General features: G+C 37.0%; 1 protein-coding gene across 2 annotated transcripts in view; it reads right to left on the bottom strand.

Annotated features, from left to right (window-relative positions):
* Positions 1-10,319: 10,319 nt before the first annotated feature.
* The window catches only part of HOOK2 (hook microtubule tethering protein 2), a 35,321-nt gene continuing 33,209 nt past the window's right edge, over positions 10,320-12,431 (bottom strand). For both annotated transcript variants that reach the window (XM_075859099.1, XM_075859100.1), the window contains exon 22: positions 10,320-12,409. In XM_075859099.1, coding sequence (XP_075715214.1) covers positions 12,242-12,409 — 168 coding nt within the window. In that variant the 3' untranslated portion in view covers positions 10,320-12,241. The remainder of the gene's footprint in view (positions 12,410-12,431) is intronic.

Below are 12,431 nucleotides of genomic sequence, written 5' to 3'. Positions count from 1 at the left end.
GGCGTGGCATGGAGGTGATCAGCCTATGGTACTGCTGAGGTGTTATCAATGCAGCGTGGCATGGAGGTGATCAGCCTGTGGCACTGCTGAGGTGTTATCAATGCAGCGTGGCATGGAGGTGATCAGCCTGTGGCACTGCTGAGGTGTTATCAATGCAGCGTGGCATGGAGGCGATCAGCCTGTGGCACTGCTGAGGTGTGATCAATGCGGCGTGGCATGGAGGTGATCAGCCTGTGGCACTGCTGAGGTGTTATCAATGCAGCGTGGCATGGAGGCGATCAGCCTGTGGCACTGCTGAGGTGTTATTAATGCGGCGTGGCATGGAGGCGTCCGTGGCCAATAGAAATGAATGGGGCCGTAATTGCGGAACATTTTTACGGTGGTAAAAGTCAGTCTAAAGCCTCAACTCCAAGTGGCATAATGTGAAGAGCCACCAACCATGCAATCTCATTTATTGCTCTGCTGTCCCCTGATGTGGCAGACGGCTATCTCCCCCTTCTCAGGTACCAGAGCCCGGATTTTACTCCACTAACTAGAAGTTACATGCACAAATGTACTATAGTAGTTCTATTCTTGTATATAGGGGGCAGTATTATAGTAGTTATATTCTTGTATATAGGGGCAGTATTATAGTAGTTATATTCTTGTATATAGGGAGCAGTATTATAGTTGTTCTATTCTTGTATATAGGGGGCAGTATTATAGTAGTTATATTCTTGTCTATAGGGGCAGTATTATAGTAGTTATATTCTTGTACATAGGAGGCAGTATTATAGTAGTTATATTCTTGTACATAGGAGGCAGTATTATAGTAGTTATATTCTTGTATATAGGGAGCAGTATTATAGTAGTTATATTCTTGTATATAGGGGGCAGTATTATAGTAGTTATATTCTTGTATATAGAGACAGTATTATAGTTGTTCTATTCTTGTATATAGGGGGCAGTATTATAGTAGTTATATTCTTGTCTATAGGGGCAGTATTATAGTAGTTATATTCTTGTACATAGGGGGCAGTATTATAGTAGTTATATTCTTGTATATAGGGAGCAGTATTATAGTTATATTCTTGTACATAGGAGGCAGTATTATAGTAGTTATATTCTTGTATATAGAGACAGTATTATAGTTGTTATATTCTTGTATATAGGGGGCAGTATTATAGTAGTTATATTCTTGTATATAGGAAGCAGTATTATAGTAGTCATATTCTTGTATATAGGGGGCAGTATTATAGTAGTCATATTCTTGTATATAGGGGGCAGTATTATAGTAGTTATATTCTTGTATATAGGAAGCCGTATTATAGTAGTTATATTCTTGTATATAGGGGGCAGTATTATAGTAGTTATATTCTTGTATATAGGGGGCAGTAGTATAGTAGTTATATTCTTGTATATAGGGGGCAGTAGTATAGTAGTTATATTCTTGTATATAGGGGGCAGTAGTATAGTAGTTATATTCTTGTATATAGGGGCAGTATTATAGTAGTTCTATTCTTGTATATAGGGGGCAGTATTATAGTAGTTATATTCTTGTCTATAGGGGCAGTATTATAGTAGTTATATTCTTGTACATAGGGGGCAGTATTATAGTAGTTATATTCTTGTATATAGGGAGCAGTATTATAGTTATATTCTTGTACATAGGAGGCAGTATTATAGTAGTTATATTCTTGTATATAGAGACAGTATTATAGTTGTTATATTCTTGTATATAGGGGGCAGTATTATAGTAGTTATATTCTTGTATATAGGAAGCAGTATTATAGTAGTCATATTCTTGTATATAGGGGGCAGTATTATAGTAGTCATATTCTTGTATATAGGGGGCAGTAGTATAGTAGTTATAATACAGCTTCTATATACAAGAATATAACTACTATACTACTGCCCCCTATATACAAGAATATAACTAGTATAATACTGCTCCTATATACAAGAATATAACTAGTATAATACAGCTTCTATATACAAGAATATACTAGTTATATTCTTGTATATAGGAGCAGTATTATACTAGTTATATTCTTGTATATAGGGGCAGTATTATAGTAGTTATATTCTTGAATAGGAGGCAGCAGTATAGTAGTTATATTCTTGTATATAGGGAGCAGTATTATAGTAGTTATATTCCTGTATATAGGGGGCAGTATTATAGTAGTTATATTCTTGTATATAGGGGGCAGTATTATAGTAGTTATATTCTTGTATATAGGGGCAGTATTATAGTAGTTATATTCTTGTATATAGGAGCAGTATTATAGTAGTTATATTCTTGTACATAGGAGGCAGTATTATAGTAGTTATATTCTTGTATATAGGGGCAGTATTCTAGTAGTTATATTCTTGTATATAGGAGGCAGTATTATAGTAGTTATATTCTTGTATATAGGGGCAGTATTATAGTAGTTATATTCTTGTATATAGGGGGCAGTATTATAGTAGTTATATTCTTGTATATAGGAAGCAGTATTATAGTAGTCATATTCTTGTATATAGGGGGCAGTATTATAGTAGTTATATTCTTGTATATAGGGGGCAGTATTATAGTAGTTATATTCTTGTATATAGGAAGCAGTATTATAGTAGTTATATTCTTGTATATAGGGGGCAGTATTATAGTAGTTATATTCTTGTATATAGGGGGCAGTATTATAGTAGTTATATTCTTGTATATAGGGGGCAGTAGTATAGTAGTTATATTCTTGTATATAGGGGGCAGTAGTATAGTAGTTATATTCTTGTATATAGGGGGCAGTAGTATAGTAGTTATAATACAGCTTCTATATACAAGAATATAACTACTATACTACTGCCCCCTATATACAAGAATATAACTAGTATAATACTGCTCCTATATACAAGAATATAACTAGTATAATACAGCTTCTATATACAAGAATATACTAGTTATATTCTTGGATATAGGAGCAGTATTATACTAGTTATATTCTTGTATATAGGGGCAGTATTATAGTAGTTATATTCTTGAATAGGAGGCAGCAGTATAGTAGTTATATTCTTGTATATAGGGAGCAGTATTATAGTAGTTATATTCCTGTATATAGGGGGCAGTATTATAGTAGTTATATTCTTGTATATAGGGGGCAGTATTATAGTAGTTATATTCTTGTATATAGGGGCAGTATTATAGTAGTTATATTCTTGTATATAGGAGCAGTATTATAGTAGTTACATTCTTGTACATAGGAGGCAGTATTATAGTAGTTATATTCTTGTATATAGGGGCAGTATTCTAGTAGTTATATTCTTGTATATAGGGGCAGTATTATAGTAGTTATATTCCTGTATATAGGAGGCAGTATTATAGTAGTTATATTCTTGTATATAGGGGCAGTATTATAGTAGTTATATTCTTGTATATAGGGGGCAGTATTATAGTAGTTATATTCTTGTATATAGGGGGCAGTAGTATAGTAGTTATATTCTTGTATATAGGGGGCAGTAGTATAGTAGTTATATTCTTGTATATAGGAGCTGTATTATACTAGTTATATTCTTGTATATAGGGGCAGTATTATAGTAGTTATATTCTTGTATATAGGGGCAGTATTATAGTAGTTATATTCTTGTATATAGGGGCAGTATTATAGTAGTTATATTCTTGTATATAGGGGGCAGTATTATAGTAGTTATATTCTTGTATATAGGGGGCAGTATTATAGTAGTTATATTCTTGTATATAGGGGGCAGTATTATAGTAGTTCTATTCTTGTATATAGGGGCAGTATTATAGTAGTTATATTCTTGTACATAGGAGGCAGTATTATAGTAGTTATATTCTTGTATATAGGGGCAGTATTATAGTAGTTATATTCTTGTATATAGGGGCAGTATTATAGTAGTTCTATTCTTGTATACAGGGGCAGTATTATAGTAGTTATATTCTTGTACATAGGAGGCAGTATTATAGTAGGTATATTCTTGTATATAGGAGGCAGTATTATAGTAGTTATATTCTTGTATATAGGGGCAGTATTATAGTAGTTATATTCTTGTATATAGGGGGCAGTATTATAGTAGTTATATTCTTGTATATAGGGGCAGTATTATAGTAGTTATATTCTTGTACATAGGAGGCAGTATTATAGTAGTTATATTCTTGTATATAGAAGCAGTATTATAGTAGTTATATTCTTGTATATAAGGGGCAGTACTATAGTAGGTATATTCTTGTATATAGGAGCAGTATTATAGTAATTATATTCTTGTATATAGGGGGCAGTATTATAGTAGGTATATTCTTGTATATAGGGTCAGTATTATAGTAGTTATATTCTTGTATATAGGGGGCAGTATTATAGTAGGTATATTCTTGTATATAGGAGCAGTATTATAGTAGGTTTATTCTTGTATATAGGGGGCAGTATTATAGTAGGTATATTCTTGTATATAGGGTCAGTATTATAGTAGTTATATTCTTGTATATAGGGGGCAGTATTATAGTAGGTATATTCTTGTATATAGGGGCAGTATTATAGTAGGTTTATTTTTGTATATAGGAGCAATATTATAGTAGTTATATTCTTGTATATAGTGGCAGTAATATAGTAGTTATATTCTTGTATATAGGGGGCAGTACTATAGTAGTTATAGTCTTGTACATAGGGGCAGTATTATAGTAGTTATATTCTTCTATATAGGGGGCAGTATTATAGTAGTTATATTCTTGTATATAGGAGCAGTATTATACTAGTTATATTCTTGTATATAGGGGCAGTATTATACTAGTTATATTCTTGTATATAGGGGCAGTATTATACTAGTTATATTCTTGTATATAGGGGTAGTATTATAGTAGTTATATTCTTGTACATTAGGGGCAGTATTATAGTAGTTATATTCTTGTATATAGGGGCAGTATTATAGTAGGTATATTGTATATAGGAGCAGTATTATAGTAGTTATATTCTTGTATATAGGGGGCAGTATTATAGTAGTTATATTCTTGTATATAGGGAGCAGTATTATAGTGGGTATATTCTTGTATAGAGGGGGTAGTATTATAGTGGTTCTCTTCTTGTACATAGGGGCAGTATTATAGTAGTTCTAGTCTTGTATATAGGGGCAGTATTATAGTAGTTATATTCTTGTAAATAGGAGCAGTATTATAGTAGTTATATTCTCGTATATAGGGGCAGTATTATAGTAGTTATATTCTTGTATATAGGAGCAGTATTATAGTAGTTATATTCTCGTATATAGGGGCAGTATTATAGTAGTTATATTCTTGTATATAGGAGCAGTATTATAGTAGTTATATTCTTGTATATAGGGGGCGCTATTATAGTAGTTATTTCCTGATCGTCCTTGGCAGCACAACACTTATGGGTTTTAGTCTCCTAGGTACAATTAAGCAGAGACAGGTTTTTTAGCAATAAGCATTAAGCAATTAAGGACTTCCCCTATAAGTATGTACCGGTAACCGGGCCCCAGCGTATTTTTTCTCTCTCTCTAGGATCAGTTCGGAGAATATTGTATAAGCCCAATTTAAAAAAAATTATTTTTAATACCGAAATGTTGTCCTACTGAAAAGTATCTCCAGTATCTGCCCTCAATAGTTGGTCGGTGCTCCTTCTGCATGAATTACTGCATCAATGCAGCGTGGCATGGAGGCGATCAGCCTGTGGCACTGCTGAGGTGTTATCAATGCGGTGTGGCATGGAGGCGTCCGCGGCCAATAGAACTGAATGGGTCCGTAATTGCGGACAGTATTACGGTCAGCAATTACGGAACATTTTTACGGTTGTAAAAGTCAGTCTAAAGCCTCAACTCCAAGTGGCATAATGTGAAGAGCCACCAACCATGCAATCTCATTTATTGCTCTGCTGTCCCCTGATGTGGCAGACGGCTATCTCCCCCTTCTTAGGTACCAGAGCCCGGATTTTACTCCACTAACTAGAAGTTACATGCACAAATGTATTATAATGAATATATAGACTCTAAACAGAGTTGTGTTACTGGCTAGGGACTGCTTTAAAGCATCACTGTCCCCCCAAAAAATCATCTAGGCAGCTCCATACACAGATAGTTATGACACAAGAAGAAAATAGAGCTTTTGACGCCAGTATGTCAATATATAAAAAGTTATAAATTTATTTGAACAGACAACATATACATTTAAAATTAATACAAAAAGTATGACTCTAGAAAATTACGGAGACCGTACTCACAAGCTGCTACACAAAATGGTCTATGGGCAAGTAAAATACCCAGCACTGTATGGACCACCGCACATTTTTGAAGTCAAAGACCATGCATAACATAGGGTTTAAATGGTCAAATCTAGGGACTTACCCATGTGTGAGACAGAGAGTATAGGGGGTATACGGCGGAGCAGACACTCCTTTACTCTCTGTCTCACACATGGGTAAGTCCCTAGATTTGACCATTTAAACCCTATGTTATGCATTGTCTTTGACTTCAAAAATGTGCGGTGGTCCATACAGTGCTGGGTATTTTACTTGCCCATAGACCATTTTGTGTAGCAGCTTGTGAGTACGGTCTCCGTAATTTTCTAGAGTCATACTTTTTGTATTAATTTTAAATGTATATGTTGTCTGTTCAAATAAATTTATAACTTTTTATATATTGACATACTGGCGTCAAAAGCTCTATTTTCTTCTTGTGTCATAACAAATGTATTATAGTAGTTATATGCTTGTATATAGAGGCAGTATTATAGTGGTTATATTCTTGTATATAGGGGGCAGTATTATAGTAGTTATATTCTTGTATATAGGGGGCAGTATTATAGTAGTTATATTCTTGTATATAGGAGCAGTATTATAGTAGTTATATTCTTGTATATAGGGAGCAGTATTATAGTAGTTATATTCTTGTATATAGGGAGCAGTATTATAGTAGTTATATTCTTGTATATAGGAGCAGTATTATAGTAGTTATATTCTTGTATATAGGGGCAGTATTATAGTAGTTATATTCTTGTATATAGGGAGCAGTATTATAGTAGTTATATTCTTGTATATAGGGGGCAGTATTATAGTAGTTATATTCTTGTATATAGGGGCAGTATTATAGTAGTTATATTCTTGTATATAGGAGCAGTATTATAGTAGTTATATTCTTGTATATAGGGGCAGTATTATAGTAGTTATATTCTTGTATATAGGGAGCAGTATTATAGTAGTTATATTCTTGTATATAGGGGGCAGTATTATAGTAGTTATATTCTTGTATATAGGGGGCAGTATTATAATAGTTATATTCTTGTATATAGAGGGCAGTATTATAGTAGTTATATTGTATATAGGGGGCAGTATTATAGTAGTTATATTCTTGTATATAGGAGCAGTATTATAGTAGTTATATTCTTGTATATAGGGGCAGTATTATAGTAGTTATATTCTTGTATATAGGAGCAGTATTATAGTAGTTATATTATTGTATATAGGGGGCAGTATTATAGTAGTTATATTCTTGTATATAGGAGCAGTATTATAGTAGTTATATTCTTATATATAGGGGCAGTATTATAGTAGTTACATTCTTGTACATAGGGGCAGTATTATAGTAGTTATATTATTGTATATAGGGGGCAGTATTATAGTAGTTCTATTCTTGTATATAGGAGGCAGTATTATAGTAGTTATATTCTTGTATATAGAGGGTAGTATTATAGTAGTTATATTCTTGTATATAGGAGCAGTATTATAGTAGTTATATTCTTGTATATAGGGGGCAGTATTATAGTAGTTATATTCTTGTATATAGGAGCAGTATTATAGTAGTTATATTCTTATATATAGGGGCAGTATTATAGTAGTTACATTCTTGTACATAGGGGCAGTATTATAGTAGTTATATTCCTGTATATAGGGGGCAGTATTATAGTAGCTATATTCTTGTATATAGGAGGCAGTATTATAGTAGTTATATTCTTGTATATAGGAGCAGTATTATAGTAGTTATATTCTTGTATATAGGAGCAGTATTATAGTAGTTATATTCTTGTATATAGAGGGCAGTATTATAGTAGTTATATTCTTGTATATAGGGGCAGTATTATACTAGTTATATTCTTGTATATAGGAGGCAGTAATATAGTATATTCTTGTATATAGGAGGCAGTAATATAGTAGTTATTACTTGGCGCAGTGTCAAATATTTTATTCTTTGCGGTTAGTTCCTATAGTACCTGTGGTGTATCGTTCCTCCCTGTATTATAGTATAATCGTTTGTAAGGCCATCTGTCCACCTAGTTCAGCATATTACCCTGCAGTGTTGATCTAGAACAGGGGTGGGGAACCGGTTTTTCTGCTAAGGGCCATTGGGAAATTTATAACATCATTCGCAGGCCATACAAAATCAACTTAATTTGACCAAAGCTAATTTTTAACTCCCCCCCCCTAATGCGATGGCTGGAACTGCTTCTCTTTGGTGAGGCGTGCGATGTTCACCGGCATTGATGGTGTTACTACTGCGTCAGTCAGTCTGGAGCGCAGTCGATTCTTTGCAATGATAAGTTTTGAAAAAAACCTTGTAGCAGTAAGTTGTTCCAACTTACTTAATGGGGTTTCCCCCCCCTAAACCCCGTTCTACCTCTGTGTTCCGGCTAATTTCCAACCATGAAGAAGAAAACAGCGTAGCTCGCTGAGCTATGCTGTTTCCGTAACTCCTATAGTAGTGAATGGAAGTTATGGAAGCAGCGTAGCATGCGAGTTAGACTTTTTTCTTCTTCATGGTCGGAAATCACAAGCTTCAGCCATAACACAAAGAGGTAGAATGGAGTTTAGAGGGCCCCGTTCTAGAGATAGATCTGGGACCCCCATCCATTGGACGTTTAGGACATATCCTGTGGATAGATCATAAAATGTCCCTGATGAAAAAAAGCTCCTTCAAGTCACCTGGATCTCACTTAAGTTTGGCGGGCGGACGTAGCAAAGGAGGGAATGACGCAGCGGCGGTCAGTGTGAGGTTGGGGTGTGCTGGGACAGGAGTGGACCAGTCCAGTCACCTGACCTGGTCACTGACTCAGGTCAGGTGACCATACTGATCTACTATTGGGCCGTCACGCACAGACCTCACTCAGACCGCTGCCGCCATACTTGGTTCCGTCCGCCCTCTTCCTAAATGAGAGTGAGTAGGGCGGACTCCTGGCGGTCAGAGTGAGGTCGGGCCGGACCAAATGATCCCACAGGCCTCCCTGGATCATCGACCCATCTATAGCAATCTGTAGGAGCAGAAGCAAGCACAGGACTGTGATCCCTACCCAGAGGGACGACATTGTTAGCAAACAAGGGGGTGGGGAATTTTCCCAGAAGTTATGGGAAGGGTGAGGAGGGAGATACAAACACCCGGCCCTCCTGTCTTAGGTGGTAAAACCGAGCATCATAATAGGGTCCGATTTTGATCTTTGCTACAGGACCCGCTCTTCTATGTACGACAATGGTTTGTTCCCTAATCCACAAAATATCAGATATTGGTTACAGCTTCCAAGTAGGAAGAGCAGCTCTGGAGCACACCCTACTGCTCTGATAAATGGAATACTGTGTAGAATAAAGGGCACATTTACCCAAATAAAACCTACCTGCGCTTGTGAACGGCATTCTTCTCTGTTTCTTTCCTCCAATAGGATCAATTTTTGCCATACGTACATATACAGACGTAACATGAACCAAAAGTTAAAACCTTGTGAAAAGGTTTTCAGAGAAGAGGGATATCCACAAGCTCATGTTGTTGGTTTTACTACCTGGGTGGCTGGTCAAACAGTGACACGAAGGTGGCCAATCAGATTCCAGCTCTCACTTATGCAGTGCAGGTGACAATACTAGCAGTGATATGATTGGCTGACCACTCCCCCTTTATCTGGCCCATATATAAATAGAAAGCAGGGAGGGAGAGGTGGGGGATGCAGCTTCAGCTTCCAATGCAGTGTTTCAGTTAAACACAGGGAGCATAAGGGGACCTATCAGTCCCTTGCGTTGTACCTTGGTCTAACAGATTGCTGACTAACAACTTATGGGGGTCATAGTCTCCACAGCTGTTGACACAACTTTCCTTAGACCATAAGAGGCATACACATCTGTAGGATCATTCAAAGGTATCCTCCATTCTGCTCTTTTTGCTATTGCTCTGCCTATGTGTCAGTCTTCACTGTAGTACTGACATTCTATTCATGAAGGAGGAAGACCAGGATGAAGAGTCTTCTTTTTTAAGAAAACCTGTGTTTGGCATCACTGAGTAATATTGCATCTGTAAATGGGGTCTCCTCAAATGACTAATGAACTCTATGATAAATCATGTGTATATTCAGCACAGAAGAAATAAAACGATTTTGGTAAAAAGGGAGATAAAAGTTTATTTGTAGTGTATAAAAGTAGACAACTTTATAAACAATACTACGAACGATAAACCAACAGCGGATCGATAAGACATCTGTAATTTGAGGGTCCCTCAGGACATATTTGCTGCTAACGTATAGCTGAAGCACAGATGGCATGAGGATGGCATATGCCAGTCTGGTCTTCAGCAACTGTAAATTACATTACACCACACCACCATCTAGAGGTTACAGGGAGGTACTGCACCTAACAATATGGTTAAACGGCGATCCGTTCCCAAATGGAAGTACCTCTGTTTCCAACAGCAAAAAGTATTCTAAAGAGCAGCTCTTCTATGGGATTTTTAAAAGAGGTCCACCTTAGGGCGTAACATCCTAATTATGCTTAAAGTGAAAGGGTAGGGTGGGGGACACAAACCAGATACAGAACAATAAAATCAATACAATTTAGACAAAAGGTTGGACAGGTAGCAATTCACAGCTTAAAATGTACATAAATACAAGCAGAAGACCCAAAAAACACCCCAACGTTACGTGTTCTATAAATTAAAAGGTTGGGAACATGGCAGCAGCGCGACTTAAAGGGCCGGTATAATACTTTGTATTTTCAATATATATATATATATACACTGTACATAGGGCGCACCACTTTGGCTAGCTCACGCCAGTGTTGCTAGCAAGGGTTAATAAGGCAACCAGTCAGGCCGGTCATGGGCACATGGGGGTAACATCTACTACTGCACATGGTTTAATGATGGAATCCAGAAAGAAAATCTGAAGTCCCCAAAATGATGATCATCTACACTGCCCTTTATAGGTGTAATAGTGACGATAATAAGTTTATGTATCCAGAATATTATTAGTGTTACCGACTTTCATAGAAATACCAGATCCGAAAAAAGAAAGCAACGTAACCCCCTTAAACCACACTCAATAGAGCACGTACAATCTAACGGGGTCTTCTAAAAACAGACAATCACCGGTATATGTATAAGCTATTCCTATGTCCGCTCAGAACCTATAAAAAGATGCCATAAAACCTACCCATAAGATAGGAGGTGAACGTGCAGCCTATGGAGAGGTCTTTGGTTTGTGCTTAACTAAAATATATTTAAAGTGCACGGGTCGTGCAAAAAGACAGAAAGAAAACCTTGCCAACTGACATCACACCAGGGTGGGTCACTTTGGTGGTAGGTGGCACCCAAAAAGTTTCTTTATTCCGTCCCCATTGCAGTACCTACAAACAACCACAAGGTGGTGCTGCAATACCAGTCATAGAAGACTACATAGATAATAGAACTAGAAGAATCTCTCCTATGATGTGACAATGCAGCTTGTGTACATGAACTAGTGTATGTAACGTGATATTAAGACATTGACGCGGAGTTAAAACCATCTGCAGTAATAAAATCATATTCTTATAAAAGGTGGGGGGGGGGTGTCTAATTTAATGCGCAGGAGGTGGAGATCTAAGGGTCTACTACTTGCTGCCTGAATATTAAGGAAATGTGTCACCCAGGACAAGCGTCCTCAAACAAGCCACAAGTAGCAGTTCCCTAGATAGCCTGCAGGGGGCACTTGTGAAGCACTATAAATACTCTGCACAGTCTCCTTAAACTATAGCACCCCGCGTCGGGCAGTCGCCCTATTAAAGGAAAACACATAAGGAAGTGTAAGAGTAAAAGGAGGCAGCAAAAGTTAAAAAGAGGCAGATTCCCACAACAGAAAGGGAATTGGTTTGATAAAAAGGAACGTCAGCGCCCCCCCCCCCACTAGACAGTGGGATTGTCCAGAGGTGACAGGTTAGTCCCCACCGCTGGGTAACCTAGCCCTCCCCCTAGAGGGCAGTATGCAGCTTATACACAGACCCAGCTCCTCTAGAACGTGGCGGCGTGTCATTCATATAGGACGGGTTCATGACATGCTCTGACGCTTGTCGCTGCTGGTGTATCTGGGGAGCAATGAGCGGGAGTGTTGCCCACGTCTGGCATTGGTGGCCAGTCTCTGCTGTGCCAGGAACGACTGAGCTCCACTGGGGACTTGTGTCCTCTCATCTGTGACCTTCTGCTGCAACGCCATCCCCTGAGGAGAAACCGGAAAACAC

Source organism: Rhinoderma darwinii, chromosome 3 (genome assembly GCF_050947455.1).
Source record: "Rhinoderma darwinii isolate aRhiDar2 chromosome 3, aRhiDar2.hap1, whole genome shotgun sequence".
Classification (NCBI taxonomy): Eukaryota; Metazoa; Chordata; class Amphibia; order Anura; family Rhinodermatidae; genus Rhinoderma; species Rhinoderma darwinii.
Note: the sequence above shows the minus strand (reverse complement) of the source record. Positions and strands in the feature narration are given on the sequence as shown.